The 24,694-nt window shown below is 36.9% G+C and overlaps 1 protein-coding gene across 1 annotated transcript in view; it reads left to right on the forward strand.

Annotated features, from left to right (window-relative positions):
- CFAP20DC (CFAP20 domain containing) overlaps nucleotides 1-24,694 on the forward strand; it is a 173,803-nt gene that overhangs the window by 66,910 nt on the left and 82,199 nt on the right. The window contains exons 11-12 of the mRNA XM_072421219.1: nucleotides 758-871; nucleotides 7,534-7,847. Of these exons, the coding sequence (XP_072277320.1) occupies nucleotides 758-871; nucleotides 7,534-7,847 (428 nt within the window). The remainder of the gene's footprint in view (nucleotides 1-757; nucleotides 872-7,533; nucleotides 7,848-24,694) is intronic.

The raw sequence follows: 24,694 nt of genomic DNA on the forward strand, positions 1-24,694 counted from the left end.
AAAGAGCTAGGTGGGATTGATTCAAAATGTAGTAGGACTGAATCAATAAACAGCACCATGTTTTTAAATGTGGTCAATGGATATTATTTTTTTTTTTTACTTTTTTTCTGTGTTTATTTGTACCAATTACTTGACAATCTTAAAATCAGGTAGCAATTAACTATCAACAAACATGGGTGATAAGGTACTGAGAAAAAATTTATAATAAAATATTTTGTGATCACCCATGCTCCCTATCTGACACTTTTTTAGATACCATGGCATGGATTTACCACCACTGTTTTATAAACCATGTCAAATATTGGTCACCACTGTTTTAGAAATAGATTGACTACTTAACTGCAGGACTTGTGTAAAAGTTTGGAATTCCAATATTAGCAACAACATTGGCATTCAGGTGTCATAGCCCCTGGAACTGTATATTACCTGAATGTGCCACTCTAGCTGGTGTATTACTCGGAGTATAGATAAAGACCTAGAAATTGCAGAAAAATGAAAATCAAACAGAAAGAAGCCATAAACAAAATAACAAAGCACTTATTTGAGAAATGGAAGCTCAGCTTGGAGACTAAATTGGTCACCTTAGTTATGAAACACAGCACAGGCATAGCAAGTGAATAAAATGGAAATATCTCCTCCAAGTTAGGGCTTATCAGAGGAACAGCAGGGAGAGATCTCAGAACTAATAAAAATCCACTTGCAATTTAAAACATGCAGATAAGCAGAAATTTATTTTTTATGATATATTCTCTCTCAGACAGCTCTTCTATGGGACACAGTGGAAATGAAGATAAGCTCTCTGTTAAGATCCATATGTCTTCATGCGAAAACCAAGCGCAGACGCAGAGTATCGCCAGAGAAAACATCACAGGTTAGACCATACTTCCTTTATGCAGAATTTGCATTGCATTTGCATTGCCCTGATAAAGACATTGGGCTTGGTTTATTAAAGCTCTCCAAGGCTGTAGAGGATACACTTTCATCAGTGAAGCTGGGTGATCCAGCAAACCTGGAATGGATCTGGTCCAGGATTGAAAACATTTGCTAACAAATAGCAAATTTAAAAAATCCATTCCAGGTTTGCTAGGTCAACCAGCTTCACTGATGAAAGTCTATCCTCCAGCCTTGGAGAGCTTTAATAAATCAGGATCATTGTTTCTTGAAGTGGATCTTTTGGTAAGTAGAGACATAACATTATAATGAAAGTCCACCAAGAAACAGATATTTTTTTGTTTTTTCACTAAAGCAAATTTTTTCCGTGTTGGAGCAGTTTATTCTTAACATTTATATAATGCCTGATAACTTTTTAAAGTTGCTGTTGCTTCATCATTATGTTAGGTTGTAGAATCAGTGGATGTGATTGGCACACATTTATTCCTCAAATGGGGAATAAAAGTAATACCACTATCAGAGCATCAGTGCATTATTCTGTCAGTTCTGGGCTTGACTATCCAAAATTTGCATGACTGTTATGCAGGAAAACAAACATTGGGAAAGATATCAGACTAAATAAGTGGGCAGAGCTGCTGCTGTAAGAAGAAAGTTTTCAGGCAACAGATAAAAACCCAGCATTTATCATTTACGTATTCTTTAGGTTAAGATACAGAAATTCCAGTGACTTTTTAACATGAAAAGGTTTACTTTAGCAAATAAAGCCAACATACATAAAAGTATTCTTTAACAAAGCATTGAGTACATCAGAAAATTAATTATAGCTTTATCTTGTATGCTTTGCATCATTTTAGAATAAAGAATGAAGTTTCTTGATATTTCCTTTTTATTTTTATGCATGTATATACGATTCAAGAAATTGCTGAATTTCCAGTGCTTGAAATGTTTAAACATCATCAAATCGCTTAAACAAAAAAGCTTTATGAATATTTTGTCATTTAACAACAACATTTAGCAAAGTGTAAGGAGCATCATGTAGAAAGGCTGCCGTGATTTCTGATGGCCACCTTACTACAAAGGACAAAGGAAACTGTAATTCTTTTTCTCTCTTCTTTTAATCTATCTAGAACACCAATGATAGCTGATAACCATCTTACAACCAAACCTTGGGACATTAATTTCTAATGTTTTTACACAAAGGTGCAGAGAATTTAAAGTAAATGTGATTTGTCTTACAAATCTAAAATGGCACTGTCTTGGGTTTCCAAGAAAAGGAGAGTTTACACCCACTTTAACACTAAATTCCCCAAACACGCTGATATTCTTATAGTGAAAATATAAAAACAACGTTCCCATCTTTCCTTCTTTCTTCCTTTACAAGGAAGATTTTTTAAATATTATTATTGCCTGTTACTCCTGGGTCATACAACAATGATAGTATTTTAAGATCCAATTTCATTTTAATTATTTAGTTGTATAGCTTTCAGATGTTTCATGAAAAGAACAGAGTGCAATGAGACTCACCGGGGGGGATGTTATGTCTTATAGTAAAGAAACATAAAATAGAACTTGTGACTTTGTACGTGTTTTTATTCTGTTTTTTTTCTTTGATGTTCGATATGCAAAAATATTCACAATGTTATTCACCCATTCACGACCATAAAAAGGCTTGCTCCATTCCTGATGAAAGTCCTAAATGAGTATTTATAGAAATGTAAACTAATAACTGTGCAGTTTAATGCAGTATAATTCAAAGTTCCTGAGAACTGATGAGGTTTTGGTCACACTCCAGATAGCACCTAATTTTACTAAGGCTTCACCAAGTTCTCCTAGGACCAGTTTTTGTGTCAGAATTGCTTCTCTCTTTGTTTATGTCAATGGGAATTCAAAAGCTGCTTCCATCAAGTCAGAATCAAGTTAAATGCAGTTCAAATGCACCTATAAATGAATCCCTGCTAATCTGCATGCGACCTTGTGGTTTCTGCTGGGCGGAAAACATTTTGGTGGCCAAGTGTGGTGTGGTATCCAGTCACATATTTCTTGATGAGAATCCAGAGCATTGATAAAATAATTTATATCAATATCTTTCACATGTATGCTCTAAAACATTTAAACACAATATATTTTCTTTAATATTTTGCTGCATTAGGTTCTGGCTCCAATGGTCCCAATAGTCACTGTACACCATAAAGCAGTATATACAGTACACACACAGTAGATGAACATTACCGATCATCTAGGTTAAGCAAAAATTTTCACTTTGAGTTTAACAGGAAAATTATTGAGCATGGAAGCTCTCTTTGAAGCATATTTGCAATATTTTGGACCAATTATCATAGATTGATGTAAAGATTGCTTATCCTTGTGATGACTCAACGACATCTTGGCTGTCCATAACAAACATAAAGAAATCAGATTCTCGGTTTTAAAAAATCACAGCCTTCCATCCTTTAAATTTTAAAACAGTAGTGCCTAATGAACTATTTAATCTGTTCATTCACATTATAACTTGGTTATAGATAGCAGGACATGCATGGAAAGCCTAGGACTCCTAGAAGAAATAGAACATGACAAAGCCATTTCTCTGAGCTCAATCATTAGCCCTTTACCGCAACACACATTAAGAAGTGTACATAGGAGAGCAGCTGTGCTACGCGGATATCAAGCTTTCTTTAAGCAAGATAAATGGGCATCATCATTTTAATGTAACCATTTTGGAACGCAATAAAACACATAAATCATTTGACTTCCTATTTATGTATTAAAGGCTGTTGAAAGTTTGCTTTTCTCTCCGTATGGCTACTGTTTAGACATTTAGGCTGTCATTATTCTGCTTAAAATTAGTTTAAAACAATTTTCTCATACAGCTCCTTATCCGTGACAGCTATTGGGTGTTATCTAGGTTAGCTACTTTTGTGACCTAGAAGGGAGTTAGCATTGTGTATGACGCTACAATGCTAATCACATGTATACAATAGAAGAGGATTATGGAAGGGAATTAGGGGCCTTACTGGTCTGGTATTTTTATACTTCTAGGCGATATATTAAGCTGTTACTATGAAAACTTCTTGAAAAACATAGATAGATATCTAATTCACACTGTATAACACTGATTATAAACAAAATGGAAGGTACTAGTTTGTTTTTATTTTTATTGCCATTATATTGTTTGTTGGTAATATTGGTGCTAGAGAAAGTATTGGCTTAAGAACATAAAAAACTGAACTTTAAATGTATTTCAGTATGAATCAAATATGACAATGGAAACTAACACACAGAAGCTAACACAGAAAACAGTGTGAGCAAACAACAATGACAAGGAATACAGTTATTTAAGCATAAGTAAGCAAAGATTCAGCAAAATATTTAGAATAACATGTTAACCAACACATAGATAAAAGATTTAATTTGCCAGGCTTGTAATCGAGTTTTGAACCACATCATTCCTCAAAGAATAACAATCTTCTCTGCCAAACAAAATACAGTGTAGTCACAGAAGACACGTGTAATCCTGTCAAAACAATGCTTCTAGCTACAGAAAATGTAAGTATATCTAACACTACAGAAAACATAGAGACATATTACAGGACCCAGAAATGCTACAGATGTGATTGGATATTAGATGCTGCAGTAGACCCTCAGATACAAGACACAGAGTACACGAGACTGCTACAAAATACTATCATTACAAGTTCCTTTACTCATTAGTGCACAAGTTATTGACTGCTGAGATCTAAAGGGCTTACATCAAGCAACAAAGAGCAACAGGTTGGGCACAAGGGGTGTAGATGCTGAAAATGCACCTGTTCCTTTGCAATAGACAACACGTTTACTATGAGTTGTCTTCTTGTACTCTATGAACATGTACCTCACAGTGCTCAACCCAGAAATTTTTTTAAGCCGGGTGGTAAGAAATTGTAGGTGGGTGGCAGCCCCTTTATTGTGACCAAACTCTTTGGTAGCCACCCAAAAACAGCCGGGTGGGTGCTGAAAAGTGCCGGGTGGTAGGCCCAGCTAAAAGGGCCTGGGGAGAACCCTGACCTCACCTTCCCCCACTGCTGTTTAAAAAAGTCTAAACTTCAATCAAGTCTTACTTAGGACGTGTCACACTCTTCTCATTCCTGTGTGATAGAGCTGGATGCCTAAGTAACCAATAACTGAGCTCCAGTGTTGTCAAGAGAAGGAAAGTGAATGAGTCGCATGATCTGCTTTACCTCATCATACCAGGAACAGAACAGTCACACTTGTGCCAGTCCCCTTAAAAATTAGGACTGTGGCAAAAATCAGTCACCCCTGCCCTAAAACATCACCGCTGCAGATTTTCAAAATAGATAACAGGTGGGTATGTTACATGAAAGGCCCATCTTCTTATTGTCTGGTAGTTCAAAGGCAGTCTTTGACAAAGGCAAAAAAAAAAGTTAGTTGTCCCCAGTTGTATAAATTTTGGAGTGTTCCCTGCGAATAGACCGGTAAAAGGTTTGAGGAAAGCTAAAACCAACACTTGTGGGGAGACAACAGCTCCGAAGCAAACCTTCAATGGCAATCCTAAAGTACCTAATTGAGGTAGTAAAAACCAGGGACATAAACCTATCTCAAGCCATGTGCCAGTGGCGATTAATAAAGGGGACTGCTAGTTAGCTAGTCTTCAAGTTAGCAGTAATAGGAAATGAAATGTGAGTTGACAAATCAAGAAGAGAAGCTTACATCATATGATTAGATTCAGTTGTTCTTCTTGGTCTCCGACAGTACCACTGCTTATACCACTAGATACTTTTTTCTTTCCCTCCATGATAATTTTTCCTTGGCTTTCAACTGGTTAAACAGCCTATGTGCCAGTTGGAGATATTAAGATACTTCTTACGTCAAGCACATTAGGTTAAACCATGGTCAGAAAGACTCCATGAAATACTTATCTTCATGCATTTTTTATTTGTGTATCGTTCTTCACGAGGGCCTGAAATTTAAAAGTCAAATTGAAATCAGAGCTAATAGGCCTCTTGGGATTCTCTTTAAAAAGTTCTAGAAGTTTTCAGAAGAATCTAGAATCATACAGGCCCATCACATGAGCTTCTGGTTCATTTACATTCCTTAGTTACGTCAGTGAAAAGTATCGCTGAACGATTACAATAAATGAAGCATGTTCAACTTGAATTACATCAAAGGAGAAAAAGCCTTAAAGGACTGACTGCAAGGCAGGTGTTAATTATAATTTCAGACTTGTGAATTTCTCACACATTATATTATAACCCAAACTGACAATGAAATGCAAATGAATTGCCCATAGCTATGACCACTATTTTCCATCAATTATTGAGAAAATTGCAAGTTTGTGTAGAATCTTAACTGGACATTATTTCATTTCCTCTTCCGTCTGCAAATCATTTAAAAAGAGAAGAAATATAGAAAGCAATGTAATTCTGATTATTTTTCTTAGGGAACCGTATTAAAACTTTAAAAAAGCTATAATTAAATAGTCCATTTGTGGTTTTTATTTACCTGAAATGACCCCTAAATATTGCAATTGTGTATTTTATTTTGAAAGCCTGTAATTAATAGAATGTTATGTGTTTGTAGGCAAGTACAAGGTGTTTTTATATGTACAGACCAAAACTTTAGAGTAGATGAGGTATCTACCTGGACCAAAAATGATCAGACCTTTCTACCTAAAGCAATTTTGCTTTACTCTTAAGGTGTATGTGAACCCCAGTACTACTAATGTTCCAGTAACAACCTCCTTTTTGCCTGATAAATAAATTAAAGCAATTATTTTGGGTACTGTTAATAAAATTATATCAAATAATGTGATGATTGGCGCTTTATGTGGTTTTCCTGTGGTAAGTTGAAATGCTAACCAAAGGTCATTCATGCTATGTTAACATTGCCACCCTTTTATGTGCAAACTTGCCTTGAAAGAACAGGATGCCAATATTGACACACATTGTACTCGTCCTTGTCTGCCTCTAACATGACAGGTAGCCAAGCTTTCTAGCAGCCCCTAAGTGCTTGCTTCACAGCAGACTTGTTTGCTGTCTTGTAGTCATCAAGTTCAGCAAAAAGGCATGGCGTGAAGTTCTGAAGCAGTGATGAGCTTCTGCTACTTCCCCATTTGTTGTAAAGGATAAATACTAATTCATCCCTGGGTACTGGAACAAAGCACTTTTAATGACACTTTCCCTTGCTCTTTCTGGCTTTCTAAACCCCTTAAGCCTCATTCTAAGGTACGTATGATGTGATCATGCACAATACGGGACCAGCAGTCCTGCATTGTACGTGAGGGCACCAGAAGCCCAACCACAAACCAGGATATCAGAAGGAGGGGAACAGCTCTGGCTGCCAATGAAGCAAAAGAAAAGGTCCACTAGATGCACTTAACATTTAATTTTTTATGTAACTGTGATAATTTTTATTAATTCATCTGTCATGAGTGTATCCTTTTAAGAAATAAAATGGTTTGGGGTAAAGAAGACATATGCCTTCAGCGAAGAACCTGCATATTTACATACAAATACAATTTTTAGATTGGAATTCTGTCATATATAACACTTAAAAAAAACACATAAAAACAAAAATTCACTAATTATACCCAGTGGTTAGGAAATGTTCCGTGACACATTATCACCTTTTATATACTTTCTCTTCCAGATGACTGGGTATTTCCTGACTCTTCCCAAGATGAAATATCCAAACTATCTGACACCCAACATCAAACAGACATACGTCTCAGCTGTCACCAGCTTTCACACATCAGCCAAAATGACATCAGCTATTCTGCAGATGGGGCCCCTGAAGACCCAGATGAAGCATCCCCCAATTCCTCCATGATTTGTTCAACATCTCGTGGGAAACTTCAGACCATTCAGTTTTCTAGAGATGTGATCTCTCCAGATCTCCTGGAACATGATGCACGAGGCGCACAAATGGACGACGATTTTTATGGAAGTGACAGCAGCTCTGAGGTAAATCTGTTATTTAATCATAAAAGCATGGTTGTGCAGTGGAAGAAAAGTGATATGCTCTGGTAAACAACAAGCAAATTGAGTAAGGTCCATAGACAAGGACTGCAAATTTATCTAGCATTTTAAAAGATCAGTCAAACCAAAAGGTGTATTTTAGTTTTAAGTGAATTTAGTGGACAGAGTCAGCACTTGGCTTTTTATGCGTTACAGATACAGCAAACTCTTTCCGTCATAGTTTTTGGGGTTTTTTTGGGCACTTGGGAAGTTCCTGTGCACCCCTGTGTGCTGAACAACCTCATTTTGTATTCACTATATAAGGAAGAGACATTTTAACAGGGGAGGTAGAAGAACCTTATAATGGTCATAGCAGTTGTGCAGACCCAGGAACTCAAGTGCAGTGATCTCTCTAAACACGTTCCTGAGAAATGTAAGGAACTTCCAAGGAGATTAACTCTCAGTTTTAGGACCCCATCCAACATTCTGCAATCCATTTTTTGTTTCTTTCACCATAATATATAAAAAAAACACCTGCAGGCACAGTCGGAAGTCCTCATAAGGCACAGCTGCTCCAACATGCACCATGCTGAATGACATCTACTACTCTCCAAACACCAGTGGTTACATTCCCTGCTGATTGGCAAGCTATAGGCAAGCTATAGACTCTGGGTGGTTGGACATGTCAGATTGTGCACTCATTCCGAGAGATCACTGCTTTCACATAAAGTGCAACAATACTTATCTGCAGATAGGATGAATAAAAGTGTATGTAAAGGCACATTTTGCAAGCTTTTATGGGTGCTGTGTAACCTATTATGTTTTCTTGAATCTTTAATTTTGGGGTGCTACAATAATAACACTGGTAAACAAACATCTTGTTACCAAACAGATTAAAGTAATTTTAGGTTATGTTTGATGTACAGATTCCAAACATGGTACTGGTTTTGCTAGATTGGCTCTGGTTTTTGAAATAATGACCTTAATATTAACCTCAGAGAAAACTAATGAAACATGAAAATTAAGCAAAATAGAACTAGATATGCCTATGTGTACAAAATTAAATTTTTGAAATACTTAATGTCAATATATTCTACAATATATTCTACAATATATTCTATAATATATATATTCTACATTCGGTATATTTACAGAACTAATCACAAAGTCATTGAAAAACTCTGTTTGTATGATTTCCTTTTATGCTGATGATCAGGACAATCACGTTGAAGGCTCCAACAGTAGTCTGCCATCATGTGTCTATCCCATCTGCCCTGATACCTTTCTTCTATCACATTAATATCTTGATGGAACTTCTCCCCTTGTTCCTAAGTGAAATCGCCAAGGTTGTCTGGAAATTTTTGCAAATGGCTATAGAGATTGTATGTGTACCTAAGAGTGTACCTTTATGCTCATAGTAGCACTAAAATTTCTAAAGCTTAGGATCAAGTTTTGTACCAGTTCTTTATAATTTTGTGCTTTATAGTGTGCTTTAAAGTTCTTGACAACCATGACATAGTGGTGCCAGGCAGAAGTTTCAGTATCAGTCATGTAACTTGTGAATTTAAACCATTTATCGGCAATCACTGTCCTTGTTCAGAGCTCTAAAAAAATTGCTTCATTAATCCCAACTTTATGTGTAGTGGAGGTAGAATGATTTTTTCTTTGTCAATCATTGGCTCGTTAATGATGTTCCCTGCACCTTTTTTCATATATTCCCTTGGAGGCCATGTCACTTTTTTCCAGTGATCCGGCTTTGCTCTAATATCCTACAAGCAGATGAAACATGGGTACTTTGTGTATCCACTTTGCTGTAGGAAGTTCACCATTTTTAAATCAACATATATGGAACATTGGTGTTCATGATAGCAAAGCTTTTGTAAGACCATTTTGATATTTTCATATTCTTCTTTAAGTTTTGTTGAGTGACCAATTGGAATTAATGCATAGCAGTTGCCATTATACAGTAAAACAGATTTCAAACTTTGAGTGGAACTGTTTATGAAAAGCTGTCTTCTGCAATCCAGTCTTCTCAAAGTACATAAAGCTCAGCTGTCAGCTCTAAATATTGCCTATTATTTGTGACAACATTCATGTATAACATGATGTAGTTTTCTGATTTTTTTTGTATTTTGTAACAAATAAAGAAAATTAATAATTTTTCAAGTTAATAAGAGAGTGCCATTTAAAAAGCATTCCTTTGTCACTTTCCTCTCTTTGAAGTTTACTAATTGTCATAGGCTTGGCACTAGTCGGGTACACCTGGCTTTTGAACTAGGTTCCCCCTTATGAAGTTTTTCTCTATATTTCACTATTAAAAAGTGTTATTTTGCACTAAACATATTATCCAGGCTCTAAATTATTCAGTTTGTAATTTTGAAAAGCTAATATAAAGGAAACAAAGCGGTTTAAAAACCACCTGTTGGTTTAACTAAAAATGTTTTGCCTATTCAGTTTTTATTGTCTGCAAAACAGAGGTGTAGCAAGGGTGCATCAGTCGCCTCTCTTCCCTGCCTCTAAAAGCTGGAAAGTGTGGTAAAGCATTTTTGCACAGCATTCCTGTTTCAGTTTGATTACAGTATTGTTTTTTAGTGCTGAGTGCTTTAGTGCAGCTTGGATCACTTTTTTCATACTGGAATCTAAAATGCATGTTTCAGCATTCCCCATGTATGACAAAAAGACATTAGCACAGATGAGTATTGCCAAGAGCTCATTCATTGATCGAATTGTGCAGATGTGATATTAAAAACATGGCATTTTTCCTCCCATCATCTGTCATTTCAAAGAGCTACACAACATTGCAGACTCATTTGTTATATATGGACATCCCTTTAATGATTTATTTGTTTATGACCAATGACATCTGTGCACAGTCCCCTCTAAATCATGTTCATGTCACTTATGTATACTGGGACATGGATATTACTTAGCAGCTGTATTAGTTGTATTGTACATGGAAGGCATAAATGGATTTACTATATTTAGCAATGTTTGATGTAAAGGATATCGTAGTTGTTTGGGTGATTTAAAAAAAAAAACTGTTTGAAGATTGCTACAGCAGCCTACAAATGTTAACCCACGCTCTTCCTTTTACTGCTAAAGTTTTTGTTTTTTAACTTACACACGTGATGCAGTGCTCACTTTGCAAGCAGAATCTAGCTAAAACCTCTTCCATAATCACCAGATTATTGACCAACAAGATTAGGGTGGAGTACTAACTAAGTACTAACTAAGTACTAACCGGCTCATTTGAGCTCTCTGAATCATCTCAAGACTTCATTTTCAGTTTTTATTAAGATCTACCTTTGTAAGGGGAACTCCTTTGAAACACACCCAAAATACTCTGTAAGGCTATTTGTGACTTTTTTTTCCCAGTCAAAAAGACCTGGAGTCCAATAGACTGCACTGCAGCAAAGCTCATTACACGTCAATATCATTTTATAATTTCCGTCTGAACACCAGCGTGACAGTGTCTTCATAGCTTCATGCATACCAGATTCCCATTTTTAAATCCAGTCACAGCTACAGACACTTATATTTTTCTATGGCAATTAGGCTGGTAGACAGACTGATTAAATAAATGATTGAATAATGTAACGTTGATTTCTGTCTAATAAATTCAATAACCTTGCATACTGCAGTCCATCGTGTTTAAAATTCTTTCTACACAACCCCACTAGCTTTGTTGTTTCAATACTTATGTTCCCAATACGTCTGTAAGAAATACATAGATATTCTCCCTGAATTGTAAACTTGGCAGTACAGTGTCTTTATGGTGCTGTGCATACTTGGATCCATGATTCTGTGTATGAGGTGCATGGTACTGTGTCAGAGCGTGAGGTGCTATATTTATTGGATCTTGGTGCTGAATAGTAATGGGTTAATAAAGAACTTGTTTAGGTATACTAAGTATGTACCGAGAATTTAGAACTTTTTAGGCGGGGTTGGGAAGTCAGATAAAAAAGAGGAGCCTTATTGACCATATATGTGATCTATTGCTTATTGATATATTATAAATGCTTCACTACAACATACAGTCAGAAAACACATCATGCATCGTAATACTCACAGCACTGTATACCCCACAACTCACATAACCATTTTACCTCTATCCTAATAACATCACAACACAATACGCATAGCACTTTGTACCCTAAAACAGTACCATAAACCGCAATTCACTCGAATACTCATAGCACCATGTATCCCAATACTTTTACATTATATGCCCCAATACTCCTAACACCTTACACCCTAATACATAAAGCACCATGTGCACCATAAAGCATACAACCTAATACACACAGCATATACTTCAATAGCATTTTATGCTCACCTCTGACTTTATGTGTGGGGCTCAGCAAGCTTCTGGGAGTAATCATCAGTCTTCACTCTTTCTACGCTTAATACTCGCCATCAATGAAAACTCTGCCTACTTTCACCACATCACTACCCTTCCCACTTTATGTTTTTACAGTTTGAGAAACATGAATTTAGAAAACTCCAGCCCTAGCACCTGTTGTCACATTGAAGATTGGCAAGGTGAGGAGGAGACCTCTACCTCCCCTCTGTGTTTAATCTATAGAGGTAGGGAATAGGGGCCCAGACAATCAAAGGGGATCTTGTAGGAAAGCAAAGAGGAAAGGAGCTCATGCACCAACAGCATCTGTATTACAACTGGTTAATTATGCATACGCAAAAGCAATGGAACTTCTTGGCCTAAAGACTAGTACACCTGTCTGCAGTATGACTATGAGTAATGGTACATTTTCTCTTACAAAACAGTCTGGCCTCTTCATCATTTTTTAGAGCTTTTTGCCTACAGTGGCAACAGCTTACTGACCATAAGCACATAGATAACATATTTTGATTGGCAGACATTAGAAGGTCTTACATACTTGACCCTAGGGGCACTATGTCTAAAGAAAGTGTTTAAGTGTTCAATAATCATATTAAGGGATCTACCTTCTTTGGTGAGGTAAGGGAAAACCAAGAGACACTGGTGGTGTCAGTACAAAGGGTGGTAAAAATAGCAAAAGGCTTACAACAGTTCTAAATCATCAGTCAGGCTTGGGGTGCACTCCACAGACATAAGAACATCATACCAGTCAAGCACAACGGCCATTGTGATCTGATGTCTATAGGAACGCTAAGTTTCAGAATAAAACTACGTTTAATAGGCAAACATATAGCCTAATAGCTTTATTTAGCCTACTATTGTGGTTGTAATGTCCATAAAATACAGCAAACAATGGTTAAACTTTAACATTTAGATAGCATTGTAGGATGGGTTCCCTCTGTCACACAGAGCACTGTGCTGTATTACAACTGGTTAATTATGCATATGCAAAAGCACTGGAACTTCTATGCCTAAAGACTAGTACAGACGCTCAATTATTGTCTCAGGAAATGATTGTTAGAGATTACATTGATACGGAGGAACACTAAGTGACATCATGGGACCATTACCAGCAAACTAACTAGACTTTCATCCGAGAGGATCATGAAGATCAAGTGTGTGTACGAGGCTGTGTAATTTTATTGGGATGCATTCATTTACTCTATCAAAACAGTTTTCAAGATATTTTTTTAACATGTAAAGGATTTCCAATTATTACCACAGCCTAACTAAAACTAGAATAGTAATGGTTAGATACCATGAATGACAAAAATACTGTTATTAGATTCTCCTCTTCTTTCTATATTGCTCATGACCATTTCAGCTAAACATGTATAGCGTATACTGTATGCAAACAACCAAAGAGCATTCTCAGAAGCACAGCTCTGATAATTGCATCTCCACAGTACTACAATATAAATGATGCATATAGAACATATAGAAGGACCTATGCAGATGCAGTAAACAGGTTAAAATGTTCAGCTATGTGCTCTAACTCCTTACACATACACATCATGTAAATGAAAGCAGGTATACCCTTAGCATGTGCTAATTTAGGGCTTTTTTCAGATGTGCAGTCTAAAACCACATAGTTAGAAGCTAAAAGGAGTATAAAAAAATTTCGGCTATACACCTAGAAACCACACCACAGGTCAAAGCATTTTCACATGTTGGCTTTGCAATGCAATTCTTCCTCCAGAGCAGGAAAAGCAACTGCATGGCAGCATGTTGCTTCCAGAAACTGTGTTGTTACCCCCTCCACAACTTCAATGCAAACACAACAATATCGATATGGAACCTGACAATAATAATATGGATCTTGACTGTTCCCATGGTAAAATGGTTTAGGCACTGTGGCAAGAGTGGTTCACAGTAATCTAAAATAGGCCCTAGGGGCTCATTTACATTGTTATGGTTTGCTAAGAGGCAAAATAAAGCAACAAAAAGTCTGTATCATTGCATGTAAGTGTACTGTATTCATCTAAGTATTTCTGTGAGTTTTAATTTAAAGCTGAGTTGAAGTAAAATAAATTATTTCAAATATTATTTAAATAGACATTGTACTAATCCCAAAAACTTTAAAATAACTGTGTTGTCCAGTGTACTCCTTTATCAAATTAGGTTGGACATGACAATTCTCTTTCTTACAAGTCTGTATGAAGACATTTGTCATAAAGTGATGTGGCCGTTTATGATCACTGGAGTGTTATTTCCACTCAGAGTAGACATTCTTTAAAGGAATGTCCAAGCAAAAGGTAGGTAAGAACCGAATAAAGCAGTATGTGACTATAAAGAGAATAATGTGTAGGACTCCAATGGGGCTTTAATAAAATTCAGCCTGCAGCCTTTTCCCTCCAGCTTCCTTCAGATACATACTCAATAATTTCAGTTGCCCAGAGTGCACACCACATGCAAAGAGCATTTTTAAACTGTATTTGTTGAAATGGACCCTAGACCTGCTGCTGTTTAACACTTTCTCCCAGTGTGTGAGCAATTTGCTTCTTTTTCGCAAAAGTTATGCTTCTGGGTTCCTTTCATTTTGCATACTGAGCCATTGAAATCAAGGAATACTTTACCTGTATAAAAGCTGTAGGTTACCTTAAACTAAACGATGGTGCATAGAACTGGGAAAGACTGGGAACCATAGTACCTGGAGGAAACCCATGTGAACATGGGGGAAATGTGCAAACCCCAGGTAATACCTCTGCAGGGCTGGGTTTAAATCCCAACTTGGACAAGAGTGCCTGCAATTGAGCCACCTGTGACACCCTCAAAGCTATGTAATGACCTTCATGAACTGTGGGTCCTTCTCTAAATGAACTTCAGAATAGGGTAATGTCACCACCCAGGTCCAGCAGCCTTGCATATTTGATTGTACAGACCCCTTGACAACACTCATGCCTCTCCCCTTTAAAAAAATACTGGTAAAAAATGGCACAATTTAATACAACAGTTTAGTCCTCATTGTCAGTGTTTTTGTTGCTCACCAAATCACAGATAATCATCAGGAATTGATTCCACAGGCTGTGCTGTATCTGTCACTATAAATGACCAGTAGAATGTGCTTGCTAGCAATGGTGGATGTAGGCAACAGTGGGCCCCTGTGCTGAGGAACATCCGGGGCCTTTCTGCAGCTGCACACTTTGCACCTCCCTATGTCTGCCCCTGCTTACCGGGTCCGCTGGTGAGACTATGACATCCCACCCTGTCTTGTACAAAGATGGTGATCATAATCATCATGGCTCACCACAACATTTTCTTGCTTAGCTACTCAACGTTATAATTTATTTTTTTCTCTTTTGAATGCTATTAACTCGCAATAATAAATCAAATGATTTTAGCTTTACATCTTTTTGTTGTCCTAGCAGATTATTTTACCTTTGTGACAAATCTTTTTATCATACCCACACTCTTAAAATCAGATTTAATTGGTGCCCAATAAATTATTCAGTTAAAATGCTATTCTCAGTCTCCAGGCAGAAGTAGATCTTTCCAGTTAGATTTGAATAAAATTATCCTCATATTTAAAAAGAATATTTTTTTTCTTCTTCTATGCCGATAAAGCCTCGGAGACAGTGGATTTTCATTTTGTGAAATTGCCTGTGTGGGATTTCAACTACCTCCTGCTTTTTCATCCCCCTCGTGCAGCCTCACAAAGCGTTGCTCCTTTTTTCAGCGCTCCATGTGAGATTTCAGGCCGATCTAATAGAATTTATTTTATTTTAATTCAAAGCGTCCGCTTCAAACTAACATGAGATATGAACACAGCACTCTGACCCCGCTGGTACAAGTTTAAAATTATACTATATATATAATGTACTTTGTGTGTATATGTAAATAGGTCTAAAAATCCCATGTGTTGTTTAAAAAAAAATTGCAAGGCTAACAGGTTTATTTAATTCTGCCGAAAAGAGCTGCACTGTGCGGATACTCATAGCAAATAATTGGAAATCATCCACTTTTTGTTATCTAAGCGAATGAGATCTGAATTCTGATTACTGTAAGGACATCTGATCTTTGCTTTAAATGAACCATACTCAATTTTAAATTGAAACTTCTGGGAAGCAGCTGAATACATGGGTAAAATCCACTACGACGGCTACCACTACTTACTAAAAGATTTTTTTTTACCCTTCCAGTCCTGACATTTACATCACTCCATCACACAGAAAAGCCCCAACTGACAGGGCAGGGGACCTGTTAAGTAACACTTACAGTTCTTGTCCTTATCTCATTCAAAGACTGGAGAAGAAAATCCCTTTGCCACTCTTCCCTCTCCTCCTATATGCATGATTCTTGATTGTAGCACAGCACCCACACCTTGCACTGATTCTTTCTCTTGCAGTTTAAGTTCTGCTGTATGGAAGGCTGCAAGAGGCTGAGGTTAAATTCATGTAAAAAAAAAATACATGCTGCCATAATGTATGTCTCATTTATCTACCTAATGTGAGCGCTGAACTTTAGCACCAAATCACATTACTGGGTTGTAGCAATGCATGTTATATGCATTGATGTACTGGAAATACAGTATATTTTGAATGGTGACCCCAAAACACAATGCAATGTGACACGGTGGACAAAAGCATTTTGCCATACAGTGTGCTCTCATACTCTCAAAAGGAGTGGTTTTTGCACCGATTAGATGTGTTACTTTACCAAGCAAAAGTGAATCGGGCCTGTTGTGTTTCTGCCTACCCTCTTAATAAGTCTTTCTTACTGACAGTATAGTTAAGATAGATGAGAATATTTCAAAAGCATCGCCTCACTTCTTTCCTCTTCATCCTAAAGCTTTACTTAGGTCACATACAACAGTTCATTAATAGTCAAAATGATAGTTTCTATCAGCAGTAAAACAATCACTGTGGCTCCTCTCTTCTATAGAGAAGAAAGGGGAAAAGACAGGTAGAAGGTGTAACAATATATCCTATCCATAGTAAACAATAGTGGTCAAGTAATGAGTTGGATCACATTTGGGCTGCTGGGTTTATCTTCTTTAGCAATAAAAATCCAGTGTCTGCATGAGACTTAAAATGAATGTCCAGACAATTTTTTATTTAGGTTTCTATTTAGCAAGGAAAGGGTAAACCCCATATCCGGTTCTTTTTTTTTCTGTGTGCATTCACAAAGAGTTGTCCCTGGGACAAGTTTCCCAGTTGGGGGCTTATTCATCATTTATTGCTCTGTGGGAAAATGTTAAACTTCTCTTAACTTTGTGTCTTAGTTACAATGTTTACCAGGAAATAGCAGAAGTAAATTTATCTAGTGGAGACAATATTAAAAATGTATTAGAGACTCTAACCCTTCCCTAATTTATTCTAAACATAAAAAATATGGCTTTGTGCAGATGCTCGATACCTGTAGTTGCCATTTATCCATAGCACAGTTTCTCAAATAGGGTTCTGTGGAACCTTAGAGTTCCTCCAGAGGTTGCTAGAGGTTCCTCAACAATGAGCAATGTGTGCCTCTCCAGTTTGAAAGACACTGTTGATCTTTTTAGCTATCTGTACAGGTGACATTCTTCCCAATTGCTGGAAATGTACTAGGTATTTTACCATTGAACATGGTTCCCTAAGACCTGAAAGTAATTTTAAGGGTTCCTCCATGTTAAAACGGTTGGGAAAGGCTGATCTATAGTAATCATTTCCACCAACAGAAGAATGGATAAGCAGACACAGACAGTGGTGGTCATTTCCAGTCCTAGGAATCCATCATGGTGGATTGTTAAAACAATTATGGTATCATCGGAAAGATGTAATGGGATATTATTCCTAATACTCACCAACATAAAGGGCATTTCCCTCTAATTCCAGATCAGTGGATTTGTAAATGGGTTCACCATGACCTAAGAATTTTATTTAGAGATTAGAGAGTTGAGAAAGGCTGATCCACAATATCTTATGATCTGGGTGTAGCTGGTTGGCTTGAAGACCACAGTTTGTGTCTTTCATCTTCTACGTCATTACACCTCTATTTTTTTAAATACTTTTCAAAATGTTTGCAAATCTATTTTTATTTTACAAAAATGACTGTGTAAACAAAACAATATTTTTGGAGAAATGGCTATTAATTCTTGAAAACCAACCTCTGATCTTCAGAATTCTTTGCATATTTACAGCTGGAGCTGCCTTAAAACTTTGTTGTCTTTAATTCATTGGAACAGTGAAACCCCAGGTCCATCCCAGCAATTTTCATTTATTTAAATAGGACAATGAATGTGATTGCATGAAACCTCTCCTGGGACCTGTCCACACAGATAATCCATACATCTCAGCTAGAAAGGTTAGTGTATTTGTGGAATGGGTTCCAAGCAGATCTGAAGTATGTAATTACCGCTTGCAAATTATCCAGGATTTAGCTTACATTTCCTAATTTCCTGCTTAGAGAACAAATTTGATGCATTGACATAAATGTGTGGCTTTCTGGGTACGTATCTGAATGACTCAAGAACCTTTTGACATCCGCATGAGTCTGTGTCTCATATCTGCTGACCTTTACAGACAAAGCTCTGAATTCCTTGTGTGGTAGAAAGATTATTTAAAGCTGAACGTTTAAAGTGTAATTTTGTATTTGAGTGAGTTTTAGCAATAAATGTGTTGTAAGCATATTTACCGTAAATCTTCTATATATAGTTCATTTTTAACTTATTATCTCTTCTTCAGCCTGGAAAAAAATTATCCAGATCCTCAGCTGCAATTCTGTGATCAGATTTTTACTGTGCTGCTGAGAGACTTACCCACTGCTACCTTTTGATCACAAATTTCTTCTGCCCCAACTTTCTTGGTTTGATAATGTTTTTTTTTCTCCTTTCTGTTTAAACTTTTTTTCCCCAAGACTAGTCTGGAATCTGACCAGCTTTCCAACACACAAAAACAAATTATGTTCCTACTGGGCTGCTCTTTACCATTCTTTTTACTTATATGGAACCAGCGTTCAGGATACAGACCATTAACAATTTAAATAGCCATTTGGTTTTTTTATGCTATTTAAATAGCTCAGACATATTATACAGTGCTTTGCAAAGTCCATTGTCATTACAGGTAGTCTCTCAGTTGAGGACATCCGACATACAGACGACTCCTTAGATATGAACCCGGGCTTCCCTGCTCAGCCTGGAGGCTTGACAGTGGGGCAGTTTGCATGACTTGCAGAAATCTTTTGCTAAAAACAGTTGAGCAACATCTTGTGACTCTTTAATGACCAAGAAACTCTGCAGTTGTTTCATTTTGCATATCAAAGCACAGCTTGCGCCAGACGTTATTGAATGTCTGGGCTCCGTAAAGTTTTTTTTTTTTTGCTTTGTTTGTGAATAATTCACAGTGAGGATTTTATTCAGTAACTGACACCATGCTGCCTAATAATATGTTAAGACAAGCATCTGTCCCAATTGCATTTATTAAAATAATGTACCTGTTCTGACTTACATACAAATTCAACTTAAGAACAAACCTACAGTCCCTATCTCGTATGTAACCCAGGGACTACCTGTAACTGTCCCTCAAAGGGGCTCACAATCCAATTTGTCTACCAAAGTCATGTATCATTAACACTGTCTAAGGCCAATTTTAAGGAAAAGCCAATTAACCTAATTGCATGTTTTTGGGATGTGGTAGGAAACCCTCACAAACACAGGGGGCATACACAAACTCCTTACACATTGTGTCCTGTCCGAGATTCGAACCTGTGACCTAGCGCTGCAAGGGCCAATGCGCTAGCCAGTTGATACCTCTGCAACTCCTTAAGGGCAGTTCAATCTCGTCAGCATGCAAAGATATACCGGTACCTCTTCTATCCATTTAGGAGTTACTAACTTTATTATGCTAATGGTTTCCTTTGCCAGAACCACTTCTAGAAGTGAAGACCAGTGAGATCAATGCTGCAGTCTGTGCTATTGACAACCAGTCACATTTTTGTGATATCATTATCCCCTGCAAATTTTGATAGGACCTGACCACAGGACATATAGTAGGAAAAGTCACACTGCTCACTCAAAGATGGACTTTTTACTGTAATAAAAAAAAAAAAAAATTCAGACCCGGAATGCCACCTGACCACAGATTTAGGTAAGTACTATGAGCATTTTTTTCCAAGTAACTAATTGGAGGTGGGGGTTGAAAGGTAACAGTTCTCAGAGTTCAGTTGTAAGCACAATCCCATAAAGATTACACTTCCAAGGTACAGTAGGTTCTTCACATTTACGAATATCAAGTTGCTACAAAACCAGGGTAATGTCTTGTCTTAATGTACCTATGTGTTAATCTTTAAAACAAAATCTAACAGTAAATTCTCACAATCCTTCCAGATTGGTATAGCATTTTGATGAAATAATCAGCGCAATTTGGTAACATCTAATGGGAAAAAACAAAAAAAGGGGGGGAGCAAGGTGTAGAAAGTAGAGAGGGTAATAGGTATAAAAGAGAACAGAAATGAGCTGCAATTTGTGTGTTCCTTTTTACACCTAATCTTTTCTGGCTAACCTGACATTGCAAGGGGCAGTCACCATGCAGTGTTCGCTATGTATAAGTCCAAAACATAGTCTAAAATACTCTGAAATGACCAGAAAATAAATGAAGCTATTTTTGTCCTCTACAGAGCTGTATTTTTTTTTCCTAGAGAACAGGTGCACTTTATTCAACGGAATACATCCATGGTAGAGCTGGTAAAAATACACTTTCATCCAGCTTTTGTCATGTGACCATTATTTGTTTAGAATAATTTCCCAAGCCGCAGTACCACTTTTCTGCTAGTCTACATGAAAACTACTGGAGGCCTCTCATCGCATGTCGGGGACTCTATGGGACGCCATTTCAAAGTCACATTGATTAATAGATCAGTGGCAGCAGGATTATAACAACCATTACAAATTAAGTAGTTTAGGGCAGCATTAAAAATAACACCAGCAGGCAAGCATAATGTTGGCAGACTTTAAGAGGTCTATATTCCATTTAAATACACTTACCTCAATAGCAGAATGACAAGCTGGGAGTTCTAAAAATCACTTATGCTTCTCTTGTTCTATATGATTTCAGTGCAACGGCAAACTGCCAGACACTCTTGCATTGTAATTTGCTTTGAAAAAAACAAAGAAAGTTTGCTCCTCTCTAATTGTGCCAGGAAGCCAGAGTGGTGTCTGGTTTTCATTATTAATCTGACATTTATATTTTGAAGTCATGGAGATCAATAGGATTTTAGTTCTGTTACGGAGATTTGCTACAGAAAACTAGGAGACTCAGTTTAAAGAGGATCTCCATCTAGGAGACAAAAAAAAATCTGTTGCAGAAATAGTTCAAGTTATGTGATCAGATTCTAACATAACAATTAGATTGTAGATATTCCTTTGTTCCATTGAAGAAAAATAATCATACAGCATTTTGTAGCACTTTCCCTCCCGTAGTAGTGATGTCTTTTTTTGGTTCTCTTTTGGTAGGGCAACAAATACACACAGGCTCAGTCCACAAGTATGGTCTACTTGATTTTTTATTAAACCACCATCTGTAGGAATAAGGTGTAGTGAGCTGGATGTCAAGACCGTCATTTCACTATAGTTATCCTCCATACTAGCTGACAGGTATATTCCCAATGCTAATCCACCTCTGCAAATATTTAGGCATAGTGAACCTCCCTGTTGGAGTGAGACAACAACTTTTTTCATGACAATCCTGAAAATTGTAAGCACTTGCAGGCCTCTGGGACTTCTCATAAGATCCTCCTGTGAGTTTCACTTCCTCAAAAGACACCTCAATAGACCTCCACATCTCTTTTACAATAATACCGTATTGTTGTGCACCCGCAGATTCTCCTCCCATTCAGATATTTATCCAGAACAATACAGCCACCTCACTGTCCACTAATCCCAGTGAATGATTATGGGATAAACATCCTTCACCCAGGATTGTTCCCCTTCACTACTGTGAACCAGGAACCATTCCTGGAAAGAGGAGGGTATAGCTGATCGCCAAAGTTAAGGGGAAGAAGAGTGGGAGGCATCCCAATGTGTCCTTCTCCATTGGAAATGAAAGCATTCATCCCTGCCCAGTCATTTATGATCCACTATAGTGGGTCGCTAAACAACATCAGGGGACCACTGTACATGTGCAAGACTATCTAGCGTGTTTTCAGTTGACGTTTATTGGTGGTATTTCCTGCTTGATCTGTAAAGCTTGCCACATAAAGTCAAAAGCAGATCTTCCAGAACACAATTTACCAGCTTTTTTGTAGGTCAAGGCCATGCCTAACTTGATATAATATGTAAGTATTGTTTAAAGGAAAACTAAAATGTCGTATGTTTACTTAATCAACATGCTGTCAGGCAGCATGCTGTCTTAGCATGGACCAACATGTGCCTAAAAGTTAGTTGCACTTTGGTGAATGCCTAAAATGCATTAATATAAATTTACCCCTAAAATACACATTGAAAGCCCCCACCCTCCCCTGAAAACAAATCCTTAGCAAAAATGTTTTATATATAGTAAACAAAAAAGTTAAAAATACCTTGCTTCTGACATACCCAGGAGGTGCAAGTAAGTGTACAGTTTGGGATCCAATCCCACCCTATTCCATTTATTTGGTTTATTATAGGCAAATCACTATTATAGGTAACTTTACTGTGCTATATTCAGATTTAAGAGATAAAAAGCTTTCGTTAGCAAAAGCTGCTTGACCGATTTTGAATCTTCACCTTCTGCTCAATGCACCCTGTAAAGTGATATCACTATGTGTTACTGTCTTTTTTCAGTAACACTATTTACAAATATGCATTACAAATATGTGCTTGGCCATTTGCCTTCACAAGCACTTTATAAAGCAAGTTTCCTTAAGCATAATATTTATGATGGTTTGTTCAAATAATGGTGTTGCTATGTCTAAAAAGCTAATTAATAGGCAAAAAAAGAGTAAAAATTGTATTGCCTATTTATAGCGTCCACTGGACCTTCATTACATTCATTGTGAAAGCTCTGGTCTGTTCAGTCCATTAGTGCAGCCTTTTTGAAATGAGCTCTCAGCAGCGTCAAGATGGGCAATCAGTTTCAGGGTACCCAGCATGAATGCCCGTATGGCCATATGTATGGCCAACTTAGAAACACATTTCAAGGAGAGCTCTGGGGAAATCAGCCATCCACAGTATACATATGCAAGATACACTTCATCTGGCAAACTCTATTGATGTTTCTGGCACAAGTGTATGTTTGAATATTTAACAAACAAATGTAGCTATACTCTAAAGACTTGCTGCTCTTTGAGAGATTTCACTCCCAGGTTAAACAAACCTGATACAAAGCCACTTCTTTTTGCATGAAATATGTGTATAAATAGAAATATGCTAATATTAGGCTATTACTGGCTAAACTCCAAACACAGTACCAGGTAAAAGAAATAATTTATGTGAAAAAATGATAATTTTGCCTTAGTCTTAAAGTCGAAGACTGAGTAATTCAAACTGAGAATATGATGAAAAATAATTCACAAGCTTTGGTTATCATTGCTGAAAAACAACTGATAATAAATGATGATGTGCGATAGTAAATTGTAGAGAGTTCTAGATTTATGCATAGATAAATGTATGCATTTCTTAACCCTTCCTGGAAAAATCAAGCTTGGCTTTGCCCACTCCCAACTCCAAAGCCTCCGTACTGGCCCTTAGGTGTGAGATACAGCTACCATGTCCTATAAAAATATTTGAGATTGATGTTGTCCTCTGCCTTATAGTTATTAGGATAGTTGGTTACATTTGTTATTCCGAGACACACTTTCTGCCTTACTAGACTGAGACCTGCTCAGCTATTGCTTTCTTTTTGGGTTTATGATTGTTTGTGGTTTTAAAATGTTTTTGTTAAGTTTAAAGTTATATATAATAAAAAAGTTTACAATAAAAAATTGTTTTGAAGTTATTTTATAGGAAAAATTCTTCTTGCCTTTAAAGTCCTGGTTTTGCTTAGGTTCTTTGGGATTTAGCATATTTTTAAGTATTTTGCTAGAGATTGTCTACAATGTTTTTCTGTAAATAAAATGTTTTTCTGTATGTTTTCTGTAAATATAAAAAGATGGCATTGACAGAATTAAGCTGGACTTTACAGGAAAAGTTGAAATTTGTTGACTGCCAAGAATGAGTGAAAAGAGACTGCAGATCCAACTTAAGGTCTTCTGCAATCCTCACTTTTCATATTTAGGAACAATTGTTTGAAACAGTTGGCTGTGGTACACTTTGGCAGTGTTATATGCCAACAAATTGGTGTGAAACAGAAGTTTGCCAATTGGTGTGTTTAAAATCAGTCTTCAGTATTAAATATGGTATGTAAACAGTGTGCCTCATGTGTCTGATTTTGGACACACCAATGGGCAATTGAAGCTCTGTTTCACACCAGCTTGTTGGCCTATAACACTGCCAAACGTTTTGTCTGCCATTTTTTTGGTTTGCTTTGTCTGATATGGCTTTATCTCTTAAAATGTATGAAACTTG

Source organism: Pyxicephalus adspersus, chromosome 8 (genome assembly GCF_032062135.1).
Source record: "Pyxicephalus adspersus chromosome 8, UCB_Pads_2.0, whole genome shotgun sequence".
Lineage (NCBI taxonomy): Eukaryota > Metazoa > Chordata > Amphibia > Anura > Pyxicephalidae > Pyxicephalus > Pyxicephalus adspersus.